General features: G+C 45.0%; 1 protein-coding gene across 1 annotated transcript in view; it reads right to left on the bottom strand.

Moving 5' to 3' along the window:
• Positions 1-477: 477 nt before the first annotated feature.
• Pcolce2 (procollagen C-endopeptidase enhancer 2) overlaps positions 478-15088 on the bottom strand; it is a 57721-nt gene continuing 43110 nt past the window's right edge. Inside the window, exons 5-9 of the mRNA XM_006975179.4 lie at positions 13664-13800; positions 10456-10610; positions 2986-3069; positions 1260-1427; positions 478-1038 (exon numbers count right to left, since the gene is read on the bottom strand). Of these exons, the coding sequence (XP_006975241.2) occupies positions 908-1038; positions 1260-1427; positions 2986-3069; positions 10456-10610; positions 13664-13800 (675 nt within the window). The 3' untranslated portion in view covers positions 478-907. The remainder of the gene's footprint in view (positions 1039-1259; positions 1428-2985; positions 3070-10455; positions 10611-13663; positions 13801-15088) is intronic.

Raw genomic sequence — 15088 nt, 5'->3', positions numbered from 1 at the left:
ATCTCAGCTGCTACAGTCCGAGTCAATGAAATGGGTATGGACAGGGAAAGGGCCCCGGAGTTCACGGCTCAATGGTCAGGTTACCTTATTGCTTGGTCTAGCAAATGCAGGCCTAAATATTAGATCTCCGTACTAAATGCTTCAGGTGGGAAGGCGGCTTTCTCCTGGGGCAGGGGGAGCCTCTTCTGGTGACATTGTGAACACTGGGCTTAGAATTAGGACTCTGAGATGATTGTCCTGTCTCTGATGAGAAGTGTACTCTGAGGAAGTCCCTATACATACCTTCCATTTCAGAGACAATGAAGGAATTGGACTGGATCCCAGAGCGACTCCTTTCTGGGTTTGCAGGCAGAGGTCATTATTACATCACTCTCCTCCCTGGAACTCAGAGCGTCAACTCTAAACTGATACAATGAGAGCTGTATGTGTAAACGGCATCTTACTTCCTGTGAGAACAAGTGTACTGGCTGCCTTGCAATCACTTAAAATATTTTATTGAGCATTGATTTAAAAAATGCAAGAGAAACGTGTGACACCTCAGAGCAAATGCTTGAAGGTAACCAAATGTCATTATAAATATTGCACTTTATAAAATCCCTTTCATATCTTCCTACAACTCAATTCTAGAAAATCTACAGCGATATATATGACGAGCTGCCAGCTGCCAGCGCTTCCTGCTGCCCCCTCTCAGGCAGGGGGTGGGAGGGTCCTCAGATATCTGCTCCTCACAGTGCAGGCTCAGAGCTTCCACCAGCAACACTGGGGGGCCCACACATCCGTCACGTGAGGATGAACTTGGCCCCGTCTCTCAGAATGCTCAGCGTTAAACTGCATGGGCCTTCTCTCTGCGGGGAGAACAGATCTTTCAGAGGCAATGAACAAGGGCAGCCGAGTGACGGGGCTCAGGCTAACACTGCTTGTTCTTCAGGGCGTTCATGGGTTTCTGGTTCTTATTCTTGAACATCTTGACAAAACTGTTTGGCATGATTTTGCCACGCCCATCATCACCCACTTGTCCCATGATAATGTAATTTAGACCTAAAAGAAAGAGAATATAAAAATAAATGTTTTTTTTTTTCCTTCGTGTTCATGACTAAAGGCGTCCCTCCCCATCAGAAGTGGGCAATGTGTTAGCCTTGAGTCTACATCAGAAGTGGGCAATGTATTAGCCCTGAGTCTCCGTCCCGACACCAGCCCCTCCCTGGAAAGTTCCATGACTTGCTCAGAGGCTGTCTCCTTGACGACAGCTCCGTCCTTACCTCTTCTGAGGAGTGGGCACTGCTTGCAGACCACAGTGAGCTTGACACTCATGTTCTTGCCCGCCTGCTGAATGGCCAGGTTGCCCTCCCTGTAGATGCTGATGATTGAGACTGTGGCCAGCAAACTGCCACCTCGGGTGACCGTAGTGATGACTGTGCCCGCTAACACTGTAGAGGACAAGCGACAGTGAAGGCAAATCCAAACAGAGCTAACGAGATGTTCCTTCTTTTACGTGTCAGAAATGGAAATGGAGTGTCAGAGTTCTCAGAATTGGTCGCTAAAGTGCAGGTCAGAAAATGATTGGGCAGCTATAAGGCCATGCTTGGGTGTTGGTTCCTAGGAGAAAAACCTAGCTGCTTTCCCAACTGCAATCTGTGGTTGAGATGGAGACCCTCTTAAAATGTTCTCTCTACCATGTGGATAGATTGCCACTTAAAGGACAGAGTTATGAGCCTCACTTCTGAGTACTTAGCAGGCCTCTTTATCGCATTTAGAAAATCGAAGTAGAGAACTGAGCTATAACTTAAAACAAAGAACGAGCTGTGTGCTTGGACTAGCACTCCCTAATATAACCAAAAACTGTCCCCGGGGAGTGTTTCCTTCCACAGCTGAGAACTCACTGTCCCTCAGTGATAATGTCTGGTCACTGTGCCATCTACATGAGTCATAGACAGTAGGCTAAATCGAGTTTTAGACATAGGTTACAACGCCTCAGGGCAGTGTGAGCCCCCAATGTTCTATAATATACCACACTCCTAAAATCAGAATTCCTAGCACACCTTATTTGATTCCTGGTGATGTAGACCCATTGCAAAATGTCAGTCTGTAGCCAAGGGAGATGGGGGGGGGGGACACCTCCATTGCACAGAAAGGCAATTCCTCTCCAGTCTCCCACAGAAGACTAACCCAGGTGTGGCTGCAGATGCACCTGGCAGTATTTGCTTACATTTCTCTGCAGTCATTTGAACTCAGCATGAACACTGTAGTGAAATCCACCCCTTCCCTGCAAGCCAGTCCCTGGGCTGCCGAGGTACCACTTAGGGCACTGAAAACGAGCCGGAACGCTTGCTTTTGAGAACCTGGCTGCAGCATCTTTCTATTCCTGGTAAGATTGAATTTGGCATCTTTTGTTCTCAAGTGCTTTTCACAGTGATGCAAGTTTCTAATTGGGAAAATCCCTTAGAAACCCCAGGCACCTGAGTCCTGCCCCCTCAGGGTCCAGTTTACAAGAGCTTCAAATGGATGGCAGATTTTCACATTTTACCTGAGCACTTTGGAAACACATGGCTGAGAAGATACTTGCACTTCTTTTTGGGAGAGGCCAGCTTTTGAATGTGAGCTTAACTATTTAATGTACTTAAGCTGAATCCCAGATGTGAGAAAGACGTTCTCGGTGGACGAAAAAGAAACTATGATGGAAAGACTATACAGGCTTTTTCACTAAGTCAGCCAGAATACACAGAGTAGCAGTGTCAGGTACAAAGAGTCAACTTATTAAACCGGTGTGGGAAAAGGGGGGCACTGTTTCTAAAGCTCATTCTTCTTGCTGTGAAGCCACACAGTTCAAAGATCACAGGTGGACACACTCTGGTGGACAGGACAATGGTGCCGTAGGTAAATGATTGGTGTTGCTGAACCGCCACCAGACAAGTCATGGAGGGCCTCTGAGATTAAGCATAGTCTCAAGTTTCTCATTAGAGAGAAAGGCTGGTTTCTGTTTCTTACCAAAGTTGCTTGAACAATAATTGCTCTCCAGAGTCCCCATCCGTCTACACTTTTGCTGACACAGGGCCACAGTGGGTTTTAAACCTAATCCAAAGAAGAAATTCAAAGAACGGAGTCAGGAGATTCAGGAAAATGAATTCAAGTATAATTGGTGTTTATATCGGAATCTAGTCAGTTGAAATTACCGTTTATTTCTCTGAGCCACCAATCTACCACTGCAATGAAATAATTATGAACCACACAAGAGAAATTCTTCATGCTATCAGCTACTGTTCTTTCTCACAGGAACTCAAAACTCTCTACTGAATTTTAAACCTGAGATCAAAGATAATCCGAATTCAGCCTCGTTCTCTCCTCTCTTTGTATCCGCGGTTCTCAACCTTCCGGATGCTGTGACCCTTTAATACAGTGCCTCATGTCGTGGTGACCCCCAGCCATAAAATTATTTTTGCTGCTACTTCATAACTGTAATTTTGCTAGTTATGAATCATGATGTAAATATGATTTTGGGAGGCAGAGGGTTGGCATGGGGTCATGACCCACAGCTTGAGGACCAATGCTTTCTACGAACCCCACACTATAACAGAATTGACCTGTGGGTCCAGCTTAGGGAAAACAATCAATCAAACAAACAAAAAAGCAGCACCACAAATCTGAACTGCCAGAACACAGGTTAATTCTTCACTAGAGGATTCTATGATGTTCTCACAAGGGCAAGAGGAGTTTTCTTGGTGTAAATATGTAAACAATTCTTGCTTAAAATATGCAGCTATCCAGATGTCACTGGTGCAGAGACTTAGGGATGCTCCTCACATGTGAAGTGTTAGGTTTGACGCCAGGAATCACTGAGTATTTATTTTGAACCCAGTATTGGCTTTAAGGATCTCAAGGGCTGAGATGTAACAACACAGTTATCAGTTCCATCCATCAAGAGTCACAAGTTAAAAGTAAAATTAGACACAACCACAGTTCTCAACTGGTGGTAACTTTGTTCTGTGGGTGACATATGATGGTCATAGGAGCCATTTGTTCTAACTAGGGAGGCCACAATGGCATCTAGTTCACAGCTTAAACTGTGCATCTGTGCTGGCTGGGTTTTGTCACCCTGATATAAACTGAGACATATGTGGGAAAAGACAATCTTAACTGAGAAAACGCCTCCATAGACTGATACATAGATGAGTCTGTAGGGCATTTTCCTGATTAATGATCACTCACTGTGGGCGGTGCCGTCCCTGGACTGGTGGATCTGGGTTGTATAAGAAGGCAGGCTGGCCGGGCGGTGGTGGCGCACGCCTTTAATCCCAGCACTCGGGAGGCAGAGGCAGGCGGATCTCTGTGAGATCGAGGCCAGCCTGGGCTACCAAGTGAGTTCCAGGAAAGGCATAAAGCTACACAAGAGAAACCCTGTCTCGAAAAACCAAAAAAAAAAAAGAAGGCAGGCTGAGCAAGTTTTGGAGCAAGTCAGTAAAGCAGCGCCCCTCGACGGCCTCTGTGCCAGTTCCTGTCCTGCCTTTCCTAGCTGTAAGATGAAGTAAATTCTTTCCCCCCCAAGTAGCTTTGGGTCGTGGTGTTTTAGCACAGCAACACAAACCCTAGACTGCGTTGCAGCTCACGTGGGGTCCTGTAAGTGAATGTGGGGATCACAAAGAGTTTGGCAACGCTCAAAGGTTCCTGAATGCACAATGGCAGGAGACTAATTCAATTTCAGAGAACAGGCGTCTGGATCTGAGGTGTCCGCGGCGGTACTGGCCTGTGCTGCACTGTGAGCTGCCGCCTTGGTTCTGAACACAGCGCTCCGTTCAGCGGATGGTCAGGCCCCGTCACACCAGCTGACACCAGCTGCCTGAAACACCTTGGCTCAGATTCCAGACTACTGCATGGGGGCGGCCGTCACATTTTGACTCTATTTACAGAGTTTCTCACCCTTACAGAAACACCGAAATTAGTTTCTCCAGGGGAGTCTCACTGGGGAAACAAACCATTCTTAAGGGTAGGCTGCATGCCCAGCAGTAGACGGCCAACAGAAAACAAACTCAACAGCATCTTTGGGTTGTCTCACAATGTTACGTCAGAGCATTTTTTTTAACCTTACAGATCCTTTGTGTACATACTACAGCTTTGGTTTTTCATGATTTTGTTTTTTTATAGGATTCCTGTGTGTGTTTCTGAATCTATATGCACTTCTTGTGCCTTTTCTTTGGCTTTTTTTTTTTTTTTTTTTTTTTAAAGATTTATTGGGCTGGAGAGATGGCTCAGTGGTTAAGAGCACTGACTGCTCTTCCAGAGGTCCTGAGTTCAATTCTCAGCAACTACATTGGTGGCTCACAACCACTTGTAATGAGATCTGGTGCCCTCTTCTGGCCTGCAGGGACACATGCAGGCAGAATACTGTATACATAATAAATAAATAAATCTTTAAAAAAAAAAGATTTATTGATTGATTATGTCTACACTGGTCTGCCTGCATGTATGCCTGCACACCAGAAGAGGGCACCAGATCATATTATAGATGGTTATGAACCACCATGTGGTTGCTGGGAATTGAACTCAGGACCTCTGGAAGAGCAGCCTGTGATCTTAACCTCTGAGCCATCTCTCCAGCCCTGGCTCTTTTTCTTCAACATACTTGCTTTTTAAAATTCAGCAACATTTTAGTAGGAGGGATCCCTGTCATTTGTGCTCATTAGTTCTTTGTCAACTGTCAACTTGTGTCACAAGCTGGAGTCATTCGGGAAGTAAGACCCTCAATTGAGAAAATGCCTTCATCAGATTGACTGTAGGCAAGTCTCTGGAGGCATGTTTTTCTTTATGTTTTTTTTTTTTTTTTTTTTTTTTGGTTTTTCGAGACAGGGTTTCTCTGTGTAGTTTTGTGCCTTTCCTGAAGCTCACTTGGTAGCCCAGGCTGGCCTCGAACTCACAGAGATCCACCTGGCTCTGCCTCCTGAGTGCTGGGATTAAAGGTGTGCGCCACCACCGCCCAGCTCTTTATGTTATTTTAAGTGTATGTGAGTTTTGCCTGCATATATGTGTATATACCACATGTGTGCCTGGAGCCCAGGGAGGCCGGAAGAGGAGGTTGGACTCCCTGGAACTGGAGTTACAAAGAGTTGTGAGCCACCATGTGGTTGCTGGGAGTCTGACCCAGGACCCCTGGAAGAGCAGCCAGTGTTCTTAACCTATGTGCCATCTAGTGTTTTTTTTTTTTTTTGTTTGTTTGTTTGTTTGTTTTCCTTGATTAACCATTACATAGGAGGTCCCAGCCCACTATGGGTAGTGCTGGGCAGGTGGTCCTGAGTTGTATTAAAAAACAAAACAAACAAACAAAAAACAAGCTGAGGAGTCATGGGAAGCAAGTCAGTAAGCAGCGCCCCTCCAGGGTCTCTGCCTCAGTTTCTGCCTCCAGCTGCCTACCTTGAGGTCCTGCCCTGACTTCCCTCAGGGACGGACTGTTACCTAGAAGTGAAAGATGAAATAAACCCTTCCCCCCCCAGCTGCTTTTGGTCAGTGCTTTATCGTGGTAACAGACAGCAAAGTGGGACATCACTGTTCCAGGAGTGCTAGGCTCATTGTGGCACTAAACTTCCCTAACAACTCAGAAAAACTCAGTTAGCACACGGGATGAAGGAAAGCATCTTTCCAGATGAACTCTGGGAAACCAGCTCCTTTTCAGCCTGGGAACATCTGCTGGGTGCCTCACTCGGCTGCTTCCTGTCTTTTGGTGCACCTCTGCCCTCTGCTCTTTGAGTCATAGGCTACCCCACTCCACCTACTGGTTTTTTGTTTACTCTTTGGGGGCCTGCCACCAGCTCCCAAATAAATACAGAGAGACTTATTCTTACTTAGGAATACCCGGCCTCAGGCAGCCTTTCTAACACAAATTATCCTGCTTCTCTTAACTATGATTTGCCTCTGGGCTTTTTTTTTTTTTTTTTACCTTTCTTTATTCTCTGTATATCTTTCTTTCCTTCTTACCCTGTGGTTGGCTCTGTGGCTGGGTTGGCTGGCCCCGATGTCCTCCTCTCCTTCTCCTCTCACTCCTTGCTCCAGCCTAGATTTCTCCTCCTATTTATTCTCTCTGCCTGGCAGCCCCATCTATTTCTTTCTCCTGCCTAGCTATTAGCTGTTCAGCTCTTTATCAGGAGTTTTAGACAGGCAAAGTAACACAGCTTTACAGAGATAAACAAAGGCAACATAAAAGAATGCAACACATCTTCGCATCATTAAACAAATATTCCACAGCATAAATGAATGTAACACATCTTAAACTAATATTCCACAACAATCTCCGGTCTTTATCTCAATTTCTGCACTCATAAACTTAGGCCCTGGCTTTCGGCCTTTCTCCCTATGCATTCGTATACCATCTCCAAGGGATCCACCATCTTCATGGACGATCCCTCAAGGGTCCACCATTTTCATGAATGATCCCATTTCAGCTTCATTAGGGGCTGTCCTCTGGTCCATCTGCCACTCAAACCCAGGCTCACGTGTTCTCATGCAAAACCACGAATTGCCGATCTCTTCAACGGCAAATTTAGACATCCTAATATCCAGGGTGGCCTCCTTTCTTTCAGGCTCATTTATTTAGTTTAATGGCTCCCCTATCCCAGTATTGGAGGCTCAGTGCTTTGACATGGTCCCTAGCCAATCAACCCTAGCTTGCTTTGACTTGCTTAGTTATATCACTTGGTTTCTACAGTCTGTTTTTCGGTCAATCATTTTTCATTACAGTCATTTAAATTGTCCCGTTCCCTCTCTCAACCCCCGGAGGTCCTGCAGGAGAATGCTCTTTTTGGTGCCTGCAGTCAAGTCATCTGAGTCACAGAGGCGCACCAAAAGCGACAGACTCCTGGTAACTCAACCATTCCATCTCCACAGCCATTTCTCAGATTTTCACTCTCCTAGCTGCTAGTGCTACACTGACCTTTTCTCTGCCTCAGCCGGTGACCCTGCCTATGTTCAGAGGGAACAGAAGTCACAGCAGAAAATGTCCTTGATGTCTCCACTGACCCTCAAGGCCACCTCACCCACACACTCTCTTGCTTTGCTTCTCTTAGGGAGGAGGCTACCCTCTCTGGTTCAGTCCCTTTGAATATGGAGTATGTAGTCTTTGTGACAGACCTCTCCACCTCTGTCCCTCCTGTCCCCTGCATTCCTTAGTCATTGTATCACACTGGCATTAATGTGTTTGCCTCTCAATCCCTTCTCTTTTCCTTTGGGACCAAGAGTGTGCTATGAGTTGCTGGAACTTTCTGTTCCTTCATTTTGATCCACATGGTCCCCACCTTACCCTGGCTTCCGCCTGCATTGCATCACTTATAAAGCTCCTGGTCACGGATTAAACACAAACATTTTAATCCTTCCCATATTGTCTCATCAACAGGAGATGCACTGACCACGTCTTTGGAAGGCATCTTCTTCCAGGACCTGGTCTGCGGATGTCCTTCCTCTTCCTCCTCTACTAAGGTTAGAGTTCCTCAAAGGTTTGTTCTAGCTCCTTCTTTTCTGTACCAGAATCTCTCCCAAGGTAGATACTTCCCTTTTTTTAAAAATTCATCTATTTTTATGTGTATGAATATTGTTGCCTGAATGCATATATGTGCAGCACATGTGTGTCTGGTGCCCTTGGTGGTCAGAAGAGGGGTTTGAATTCCCTGGAACTGGAGTTATGGATGGTTGTGAGATTCCCTGTGGGTTCTGGGAATCAAATCAAGCCCGCTGGAAGATCAGGTATCTAAATTACTGAGCCATCTCTCCAGCCCTACAAATCCCATTGCATATACATGGCCCTTAACTCTGCACACAGCTCCCTCTCTGGACCAGAGGCCCAAATGTCTGCCTGTGAGTGTCATGAATGTCTGGGAGCTCACTGCAGTCCACATTTGCAGTTTTAGAGAAAGTTCAAATTGGAGCTAAAAGCCAGAAAGCCACTAACACCGTGGGTCTGTCCAGATAGTTCACTACACAAGGCAATGCCCAGCCAGGCCACAAGGAGGCCGATTTGTGGTGTGCTCAGAGAAAGTAATATTTGTCTAGATTCTTTAGGTTTGCTCATTTTGTTAAGGTTTAACTATTTGGATAAACTAAGTCAGACAAAAAAAAAAAACACGTCATGTTCTATAATGGTAAATTTTGCTGCATTTATGGTTTATTTTGATGCTAAAGGATCTTCAATTAAATCTTCAACTCAAGTTTTTAAAGCTCAAACTTAACGGGGATAAAGCTGTAAGATCCTGACCTTACATAAGCTGTAACTTGTAAACTATTCATTTGGTAAGATGCTTTATTTAGCCTCCAGGGCACGCCTGTGTTCTGGACAACCCTATCAGAGGAGGGCAAAAGGCTATGCTATTATCTGCCACTTTAATCCTCGCCCTAACTTGAGGCTTCTAATCTGAGTTCCTGAATTCCCACAGGGTGGAGCAGCTGGGCCACAGAGACCAGATACCAGGCCCCACTGCCTTCGATCACGACCCAACCACTGTCTGCAGCTTCTGTAATCAGTGAGTGTTTTTGCTTGATCTACTCCATTTGAATATAGATATGTTGACATCTGACACGCAAAAGGAAAACGAAATCTTAAAACTGGCTGTTGTTAAAAACCGGCAGGTATCAAGGCCCTAGAAAAGTAACCTAAAATAGCATTTTATGTAATAAAATGGAAACTATAGGAAGAGAGAAGGGAGAGGGAAGAAAAGGTGACCCAGGACTACAGTCATCTAATTACAGTTAAACAGGAGGAATCCAACAGCACTGTGGCGGGACTACGTAATTCATTGTATTATCTACAGTTAAAATAGTACGTTTCAAAAGTGTGTATTTCCTATGGGGAGGTGTGTACGCAGAGGCTGGAGGACAACTCTGTAGGGTCAGCTCTCCCCCCCCCCACCTTTATTCGGGTCCCAGGGAGCAAACTCAGGTACCCCCCTTTACACAGCCAGCCTTTCCCTGCTGAACCTCCCCAGCCCGTATCACATGTTCTAAGAACCGGAAGAGATGAGCTCAAATCTGAGATAACAAACACTGAAGGAGACAGAAATGCTAATTACTGTTTTGATGATCGTGCCCTGTGTGCATGCATCAAATACTATAGACCACACGTATGTGCAAATCATTATGTTAATTAAAAAAAAAACAATAGAGAGAAGAATTTTGCCATGTACCAGTAAAGGAACCTTGGGTTTATAAAGATAGTGTTTATATTATAATTAGCTTCCTTGTACGTAATTATTAGGTGGCCACTGTTTATTTTTCCTATGGCTAATGCAAACCACTAGCTGGTAAGCATTCTTACCTGCTTTCTTTTATCCATGAAATCTCATTATCGTCTCACACAAGTTTTCATCTAGTTATTTCTGTTTCCGGTACCTTCTTATTTTGCCTTAAAATAAGAATAATTTCTACTTCAAAAGAATTCTTTTTAGAATTCTAAAGTTTTTGTGCCAACTTGCAAACAGCAGAACTTACCCGTAGTTATGGGGACCGTGGTGGTAACAGGCATGGCTGTAGTTGTGGGAAGTTTTTTCGGCCTGAATTTGTAGTGACTAATAAATCCATCTGCTGTTAAACTTAAGTCTGATAAAAACTGAATGAGAAGTTCATTTCTCTCAGACACGATCGGCCTAGGAGAGAAACATATTTAGAGTTTACGTGGCACCTCTCTGAAAATGTCAAAATCTTCCAGCTTCCTTTCATGGTTGTTATTGTTTTGTTTTGTTTTTTGAGACAGGGTTTCTCCGTGTAGTCCTAGCTATCCTGGAACTTGCTATGTAGACCAGGCTGGCCTCAAACTTCCTGCCTGAGAGACCTTCCCGCCTCTGCCTCCCAAGTGCTGGGACTAAAGGTGTGCGCCACCAGGCCTGGCTAAAACTTATAGCTTTCATATTTGTTTTTGACAATAGATTAGCAACTTGCTATAAACCTAGAATGCAAAACACTTGAAAAAAAAAATGAAAGTCCCAACACCCCACCCTCACAAGGGCCCCATCTGTTATCAACTTCTTTGTGTAGAATGGGCAACTGAACCTAGAGTTCAGTGACCTTCCCAAGGTCCTGCGGTCAGCATGTGGGAACCAGGATTTGAACCCAGGGCCCAGTGACTCCAGAAACAGTGAAAGATACTGGGACCAGTGTGAGCACTGGTGTTATGGCTCTTCCCACAGGTCCCCAAGGCTATGTCCGACTTGTGAGTCTAAACTAAGTCTGTGACTCACACCAGCTGCTGGTAGTGGAGAATCTGAGGGACAGCTCTAAAGACAGAGGGCTCAGAGAGACCACATCTCGTTTTTTAAAGGGAGGGCTAAAGCCTGCCTGCAAAGGCAGCATTTCCGTTTCTAATCCCCATCAGGGAAATGCTGATAAGAAAGAGAGCAGACGACCACCGATTGGTAGCCATGACACCATGAAGAGCTCCAGCACTAGGAACTTGTTGGTGAGCTGAAATGACAGGTTAGAGATGATGCTAAGTCTCGAAGGCCCTCTGAATCCTAGGGAATAATTGTACCAAGTGTCAGTTTCACTGAAGTTGCTATTATTTCCTAAACAATGGTGGCAATGCTGTTTGGCTAATTTTATTTAAGAACTAATTCCTAAGTAGCAAAAGATTAAACAAGTTATTTGATTGAATCAGTCAGTGATCTGATGAAAGTTCTTTTCGGGGGCATCCCTCTGGTCAAAGCATTTGAGCCCAGACAGTTCATCATGAGCAGATCACTTCTGTACCATCTACTGTGAGCAGGCAGATCCATACTGGAATGGACCAGGTGGAGAAATCGTGGACTGCCTCTGTCTTGACAATAACCTTTTGAAGCAAGGACCAACAGAAGGAGCTTCATGACCTACATCTGTACTTCCCATCCCCAAAGCAGCTAGGACATGTAAATGATGCTTCAGAGATTCAAGCTTTTAACAGAAATATTTTAACTTCCTTATGAAAAAAATGAAATAAGTTGGGTAGTGGTGGCTCACACCTTTAATTCCAGCACTCAGGCAGCAGAGGCAGGAAGATCTCTGTGAGTTCGAGGCCAGCCTGGTCTATAGAGTGAGTTCCAGGACAGCCAGGGCTACACAGAGAAACCCTGTCTTAAAAAACAAAACAAACAAACAGCAAAAAAAGAAAGGAAAGAAAAACATGAAATAAATTTTTAAAACTTTCCTGTATATGATTCTCACCTACAATTACAAACAAAACCCACTAATCTTGTTTAAATGATAAATTGCAACAAGCCCGCCCTACAGGAAACAATGGAAATCCAGTCTTCACAGGTACACGTCATTCTGGTGACCATGCCCTGACTTTTCTTTGAACTAGCTGGGAGACATTGGATCAGAAACTGATTTTTTTTTTTTTCAAGGAAGAGTATGTTAGTAACAGAAGTAGATTTTTGTTGTGGTGCTTTGTGGAAATGCAACAGGATCACAGTGCCCTGAGGACCGAGTGCTGCATCCACAAGCTGATGTGATGAATAATGAGGAAGGGAGACGAGATCTCACCCAGACATGGGCTGAGAAGCTGAAAGCTAATGACAAATCCAGATGTTTTAGCTGATGGAGATGTGCTTGAGGCCTGGCTTCTCCCGCTGCTACCAAGTTAGCATGGTTGAGCTAGTGGCAGAGACACTGTGTCCAGCAAGTAGAGAAAATACATTCTTTGCATCCAAAATGGATGCCGGGAGCAGAAAAAGTCACAGAAATCATTCAAGATGGTTGAGCCATAGGTTTTTGTTTGTTTTTTCTTTTATTTTCCTATGAGGCGGGAAAGAAGTCTGACCCTGATCAGCTGTATGGGGTTCTGGACAGTCTTGAGGGGAGACTGGGGACAAAACAGAATGAAGGGATGGCCAAAGGGAAGAGTCAAAAGCTGGGGTCGGGGTGCTGCAGGGGCTGATGACCCAGGCCAGTGGCTTTATTAGGATCACAGTTCCTTATCTACCCCTCTAAAGGGGAAGCAGAAAAAAAGGCAAAAACATCAGCCAGCAAAATTACGGGGAGCCCAGAATAGTTCAAGTTCCCCTTTAGTGAGGTACATTCTGGGACAGCAAACAAGGCATTTCACATCCCAGTGTCTGGAACATTTAACCACATACATGTAGGGGTGGGGGCGGGGCACGTTAAGTGCCAGTTCCCAGACTACTCCTGCCAGACCCTCACCCCAGTCTGTAGCTGGCCTGGCTTGGCATGACTCTGGCCAGATGAGGGGCAAAATGCCCACATCCCATCATCAGGGCCGATGCGCAGTCGCCAGTCCAGTCTAGCCCCTAACATAAGCCAATATGGTTTTTTTTCCAGAGTTCTGATAAACACCCAAGGAACAGGTGTTTCAACACTACACAGATCCTCCTAGGGAAATCAGCCCCTGGCTTTTTCTTTTTTTTCTCGGGAGTTCCCATTCCTCCCGATGCTTGAGTTCCCTTCGGCCGGTCTGTGACGCAGGTGAAGCACTGCCCCTGGGGACCACCAGCCCGGCCTCTATATGCCCATGTGGCTGCTGGACTCCGTGTTGGGATGCCTGGCCTTTGCCGCTGCTGGTGGACAGGGCTCCGCGGTTATGGGACCCAAAACTTTGCCAACAAACAAGAGCATAAAGTTTTCCGGAACATAGAGGCAAGTAGGGAGATTGGTGGGACGGAGGTTTAGAGTCATTGAAATATTAGTGACACACGCAGGCACGACTTACGCGGGTGGACTGTCACCACAGTACTTTCCGATTCTTCTGGCGTCATTGACTTCCCCACCATTAAACACGGCCACGTAGTCGTATCGGCAGTAGTTGTCGCGCTCCACATCAAACTTCTCAAACTTTAACTCTATAAGCTTCAGGAAGAGCACAGCGTGGAAATGTCAGTAACCCGAATCACCTCAAGTGGAGATCCCCTTGTAATTGGTGCTGGAGATCTCTTACGGCAACTATAAATAATCATCATGCACACTTGAACGTTGCAAAGAACCTAGATTTTACATGTTGTCCGTGTGCACAACCACAAGTGTTGACTACGCTAAGTGAAGGATGTGCTAATTAGTTTAATTGTAATATTTCATAATATATGCATCACCAAAGCATCACTCTATGTACTGTAGGTATATACAGTTTTTATTTGCCAACCATACCTCAATAAAGCTAGACAGAAAAAGAATAAAAAGGGGGGTTCTATCTGGATAACTGGGTGTGTGCTGGGGTGATAAAGGGATCTGTATACCAAATCCATTCTTCTCTGGGAAAAGAATTAACAAAAATCAAAAGTAATATCTAAGATGTACCCCATGTTATATTATATCTGCGTGTGGTATATGTGCATGGTGTGCATGGTGACAAGATGAGTAGGTTTCTCCTTTTGAGAGAAGACAAACATTCTAATCACATGTAAAGGAGTCAATTTCAGGAGTCCCCTGAAAGTTTCGGGGACGTGGGAACAGACTAGAGTTGCTAAAGAGGGGTGCACACACCGTGTACACAGGCCAAGCACAGTCACGTGGGGTATGGTTGAGTTTTGAAGGTTTCATAGAAGCATCATACACAAAGTGTGAGTATTAAAAGTTTTTTCTTTTTGCTCTAGCACTAAGAACTGTGTCCTAAATCATTCACGTGAACAGCACATTTTAATTTTATAAGCCACCACTGTCCCCCTTACAAGCAGTTTTGTTAGGAACATTTTCAGTATGTGAATCTAAAAAAAAATCTCCCTGGGTCATTAACACCCGTGGCACTCAGCTGCTGTCCAGTCTTGCTGGCGATTAGGTGGCCAGGGACGCTGTCTGTTAATTCATGGAGGATTATGGAAACTAATTCCCACTGGATGGAGGGTATTCATTCCAAGCTCAAGAAGATGCTTGCATATTAATCTGAGCAAAGGTACTACAGCTGTATCACAGTTGGACAGAGAGGTCAATTTTGATTGGCTCATAAGTGCTGTACATGTAGATTTTTACCTGCCTTTAAGAAGCCAGCGTCTATGGTGGGAGGGGGGAGGCGGGCGGGGGGAGGGGTGTTCTGACTTGCTCATGCTAAAAATTGCTTTCAACTATGTTTAAAAATCTCCTTTGGGGAGCCACTGAATTTTCATCAGCAACTAATAAAATATTTTCCATTTAAAAATTGGCTGAA

Source organism: Peromyscus maniculatus, chromosome 7, assembly GCF_049852395.1.
Source record: "Peromyscus maniculatus bairdii isolate BWxNUB_F1_BW_parent chromosome 7, HU_Pman_BW_mat_3.1, whole genome shotgun sequence".
NCBI lineage: Eukaryota > Metazoa > Chordata > Mammalia > Rodentia > Cricetidae > Peromyscus > Peromyscus maniculatus.
Note: the sequence above shows the minus strand (reverse complement) of the source record. Positions and strands in the feature narration are given on the sequence as shown.